The sequence below is a fragment of the Scophthalmus maximus genome, chromosome 14, assembly GCF_022379125.1.
Source record: "Scophthalmus maximus strain ysfricsl-2021 chromosome 14, ASM2237912v1, whole genome shotgun sequence".
Lineage (NCBI taxonomy): Eukaryota > Metazoa > Chordata > Actinopteri > Pleuronectiformes > Scophthalmidae > Scophthalmus > Scophthalmus maximus.
The window spans coordinates 1,749,869-1,755,000 of record NC_061528.1 but is presented as its reverse complement, the minus strand read 5'-3'; the positions used below and the strand labels follow the sequence as shown (position 1 = coordinate 1,755,000).

At 51.6% G+C, this 5,132-nt stretch overlaps 1 protein-coding gene across 1 annotated transcript in view; it reads left to right on the top strand.

The window, feature by feature from the left end:
• The window catches only part of tnfsf11 (TNF superfamily member 11), a 6,114-nt gene extending 1,302 nt beyond the window's left edge, over positions 1–4,812 (top strand). The window contains exons 2-4 of the mRNA XM_035604982.2: positions 817–852; positions 3,451–3,577; positions 4,348–4,812. Coding sequence (XP_035460875.2) covers positions 817–852; positions 3,451–3,577; positions 4,348–4,784 — 600 coding nt within the window. The 3' untranslated portion in view covers positions 4,785–4,812. The remainder of the gene's footprint in view (positions 1–816; positions 853–3,450; positions 3,578–4,347) is intronic.
• Positions 4,813–5,132: the final 320 nt, after the last annotated feature.

Genomic DNA, 5,132 nt, shown 5'->3' with positions numbered 1-5,132 from the left:
CAGACCACATCTCGGGGGGCACCCAGTTCACCTCGCCCTCCTTTTATATATCCTCCTCTCTCTTCTGTGTTTGTGTGTCACATTTCTTTGGCTTTGTCTTTGGCACAAACCTGTCCCAGTGTGATGCAGCAGGAGAACTATGGGAGAGAGACGGGGTTTTGAGTTCATCACGACGTACATGCATGTGGGGTTGATCCGGTGATGGTGTGGGAACAGGGATGCAGATCCTCGAATGCCCTGCAGCTTGTTCGCGGCCCTCTGGTTGGTTGGTTAAGAGTTTGAGGCCGTGCTTGGGATACTGTACGCTGGAACCCTCATCATCATCATCATCATCACCATCATCACCACCATCGCCGTCGTCGTCCGCCCTCAACACCTGCAGAACTTCCTGGAGATGCAGAGAGGGGAGAGCAGGAATGTGCTGAGCCGTGCGGGTGTTTCTAAAACAAAAAGAAAACACTGGTGTCATTTTTCCAACGCGAGGAACATGAGGAGCCTGAAGTGTGTGTGTGTGTGTGTGTGTGTGTGTGTGTGGCATGTAAAAACCCCTGCGGCCAAATCCCCCTTTTAATGCACACACGTTGTATCAGAGGCGACGGCTCTGCAAACGAGAACCAGCTCCGGCTCCGTCTCTGCGGTGGAGTGACATGCGTAAACAACTTAACCTCCCACTCCCACACACACACACACACACACAGTGGTACCGTTTTGTAATACCGCTCCTCCCATCCACACCTGTGAAGTCGAAACAGAATGTGCTTATTAAAGATAATAACTGTGATGTCTCTAACCGACTCTCTGTGTTTACATTTCCAGGTAGATCTGTCCTCGGCACCACATCGGCCAATTGAGGTGAGCGTGACCCCTGGTTGACCCCAGCAGCACTACACACACACACACACACGCACACACACACACACACACACACTGATGTTTTTGCAGACTTCCCTCCCTGATTTGGAGTCCTCCTGTACATGTCATCAGACACCAAAGTTAATCTGCGTTTAGACATACCAGATTTTTTTTGTTCCTACTGTCACTGTCTTGGGGGAAGTACAGCGTGTGTGTGTGTGTGTGTGTGTGTGTGTGTGTGTGTGTGTGTGTGTGTGTGAAAAAAAGCAGTTATGTAGTTAAGCGGAGAGAATAGTTGAAGCAGCAAAGATCAATAAATAAACAAGGTGAACATCTGCGATGAAGTTATGATTTTCCCACGGGTGTGTTCTCCGGGCAGCTCCTGTAAATCAGGCGCCACCGAGAAACGACAAGAAAAAGGTCAATTTGATTTGATTTTTTGTGATTAATCACGTAGTTCATTCCATCCGCTCTCGGTGAGTCACTCTCTCTCTCTCTCTCTGGCGTCAGCGGTTGCAGCAGCAGCGGCGTCGACCCCGTCGACGATGATCAGCTGCAGCACGAGGGAGTTGTAGAATTCAGAATTCTTAATTGCTGAAGTCATTTTCTTTTCGTCTTCTTTCTAATGCCTCTTTGGAAGCGGCCGCGTTGTTTATTGGCCCAGGTTTTGGGGGAAAACCATCCAGGAAGTAGAATAACACTGAGCCTCACTGGGGTTTGGTTTCCCATGGCGCTCTAATCTCCCTTTTGAAGTTGTGTGTTTGTGTTTTGGCCGGTGGTGCTGGTGGTGGGATCCCTGGCGGACCGCTCGCACAACACCCACCCAGCCCGCCTCGGACCGAGGAGCCCGGGGCGACGCTCGACGAGGCGTCAGGGTGACAGGTCCACTCGGCCCACGTCGTGTTGTGAGACCCGCCGCAGCTGGAGAGCAGGCCTGAGTGGACGACCGCCGGCCCCCGGGCGATGGGCCTGTGGTCAGGAATCAGACGTCAAGGTCTGCCGATCCAGATGCGGAGGTTGATCCGACGGATGCAGCGCGGAACACAGAGAGGCGACGCCGCTCGGAGGCCGCTCGTCCAACATCCGCAGAGATGCTGACGTGACGCGCGCGGGGCTCGGAGGTCACGTCGGGTCAGCTGCTGCAGCTGGACGCGCGCTGCACTCCGAGGCAGACGTTTCTCCGCGGTGCAGCCGCAGCAGCTCCGCCCGGGGCAGGGCGGTTTGTCACCGTGCCCACTTCTTTAATTCCGGATGTAACTGTTCACACTGTAGACGAGCGAAGCTGCCGAGCTGTTTGAATGAATCCTTTTTTCTTTTCGGGTCGAAAGGGCAGCGGTGTGGCCGCGCCGCAAAATCAGGATGGATCCCACAACGCGGGGCCGAGTTGGCAAGGCGCTGGTTGTTTACCCTCGACTCGTTTGCTGCCGCGCCGTAAACATGTTTGTGCAGCAAATTGGTTTTTTGGAGGACGGGCGGCCGGCGTTAATCGGCACAAATTGGTCTGGATTCGTGTTGTGAATAAATACTTGCACAGTGATATTAGGCGCGGAGCAGGTGTTGGTGTGTGTGTGTGTGTGTGTGTGTGCGTTTTTTTCTTGAGTTGGTATGTTTCCACACATTCCAGCTGTTGGCTCAGGGTCAGAACGAGACGCCAGGCTGCTCCAGGTCATTGGATCAGAGTAAACAAGGTGATAGAAACATGTTCCAACACCTTCCGGATATAATAATATATTTACAGTTAATCATTTTGCAGCGAACAAAACCAATTCAGAAACCTCCTGGAGGAATGCCGTTAAACGTTGACGGACAACTTTTTGCTTCTGCCCTCAAAACTCTTCTCAGCAGAACTATTTCAAATGTCATTCCACTTTGTGTGAGACACTGAGAAGAGGCAGAGGTAGAAAACAAAACACTTACTGATAATTTCGTCCCGGGCCAGATGTGGCGGAGAGAAGAAGCTGTGGCGCAGTAACTGTTTACTCCAATGGAAACAATGTTTTTCCTTTCTTTTCTTCTCGAGAGTATCTGCTCCGTCTTGCCCGAGGACGGCGTTCCCAGCGCAGACAGACATGCACACGGCGGCGTCGCCGGCTCCCCTGAATAGAATTAGCACTCGAGGGGCCGAATCCGCGTCCAGATACTTTTAGTTTTGTTCGGTGCCAAGTCCACGAGAAGCGCAATCTGGCTGAAAGGTTACACTCACCAGGAGGCCTCGCCGTCACCGCCGCCGGCCCCACATGCGACCGCCACTGTAATAAGACGTTAGCTGCCTCGCCAGGGAGAACGGATAATACACACGGACACACACACACACACACACACACACACACACACAGAAGACAGTTATTGATGGAGACAGCCAAACAAAGCTGTGGTAAAAACATGTCTAAATATAAGATAGTGTTGCTGTAAGAAAAAGTGCCGGTTATTTGTTCATGTCTCTTTACTGACGCGGCTGTGCGCTTCAAACTGGACAGCTCTTCAGAGGAGGATAACACACACACACACACACGACGTGCACGTTTTCTTTTCTGACTTTTCATCTTTTAGCGCTTTTGCGTGTTCAATGACCCCCCTCCCCCATTTTCTTTTCCCCAGGAGGTCCAGACGGAGCCGGTGCTCAACGCTCTGAGGGACACGGGGAAAAAGGGACGCTGCAAAAATCCAAAGGAGAGTCTGCCGTCGGCTCACCTGCCCGTCAGGACGTACCAGGAGTACTCCAAGAGTGAGTCCGCTTCACTTGACGTGTGCAAACACGCTCAATCCGTCTGATCCGCACTTAAAAAAAGAACAAAACATGTTTACAAGTGAAGTACACGGTAGATATACTGAATCGCACGAAACTCTCTGCGTGTATATACGAAAACAAGGTCCTGCCGACTGTTAACAACTAACGCTGATGCTCTCGATCAGACGGTGCTACGCGTGTTGTAAAAGGGTCAGTTACACATCACCTCAATAAGGGAAGTTTCTGGCCACTTGGGGGCGGTGGGCACGCGCTGTGAGCACAACCAGTCGATAAGGGGAATTCGTGGCATCTTTCCACACCCATCAGTTACGGAGCGACACGATTATTCATTGAAGTGGTGTTTGTGGATCTGAGGCCAATATCCTTTGCTCTTTTAGCTCCGTTTTTGGTCTCCACCAGCTCCTCAGTCGCTAAATGCGCCATCAGTTTGTCTCTAACTTTGTCTGTCGGCTGTTTGCTGCTGAGCAGGGAGTGTCCAGGGGTCCAGCTTGGTGGGTTACACCAATTACTTTGGTACCAAAGACGGGGGATTCGATTCTCAGGCCAGGACTTGGCTAAAAATGCTAACCTGCCGACCGCTGATATGTAACCGATTATTGTAAGTCTCTTCGGACAAAAGCGTCAGCAAAATAAATGGTGCAATCCGATTTAGTAAATCACGAGTCTGAACTTCTGAACCTCTGACTTCTCTGTGTTGTTCCCCAATGACTGACAAAAACTCTCATGCTGCTCTCGTTGCGGCGCAGAGGGCGAGCAGGCCATCACCATCGACTGGGACGAGGAGCACGGATACTGCCACAGGATGCGCTACCAGAAGGGCAAGCTGCTGGTGACGGAGTTGGGCTTCTACTACGTCTACGCCAAGACCTGCTTCCGCTACTACAAGTACGAGCCGGAGGACAGCAGCCAGCCGGCGGACCCGGCGGTGGACGTCCGGAACACGCAGCTCATCCAGTACGTGTTCCGCGAGAGCATCAAGCAGAACGGCAAGGCCGTCAAGCTGATGAAGACGGGCAGCACCGTGCGCCTGAACAGCACCAGCTACAACATGTACTGCGCGCAGCAGGGCCGCGGCGTGCGGCTGGAGAAGGGCGACACCTTGTTCGTCAACGTGTCCAACGCCTGGATGCTGGACCTGGACGGGGAAGGGACGTATTTCGGGGCCATAAAGTTGGGTAACTGAAATTTAGAGGGGGGGGGGGGGGGGGGGGGGGGGAAACGTGGCGGAGCGGACATGCTACTGAACATTTGATATGCCAAAGAACCACTGTTAGTGATTTGTCCAAAAGTGTGTTGTTGTTGTTGTTTTTTATTGTACATGTGTTATTGTTTTTTGGGGGTTTTTTTTTACACCAAACAGCCGTGGATTCCTTTAATGAGAACATCTGATGGAAAAGGTAATAATCACCTTTTAGAAACTTGCCACTTTCAACCCCCCTAAAAAAACATGAGCTCTCAACTTCATCCAAAATAGCACTGGACTTTTTTATTTTTAAACTTTTGTACAGTTGTGCGGTTTGTGTTGGGACAT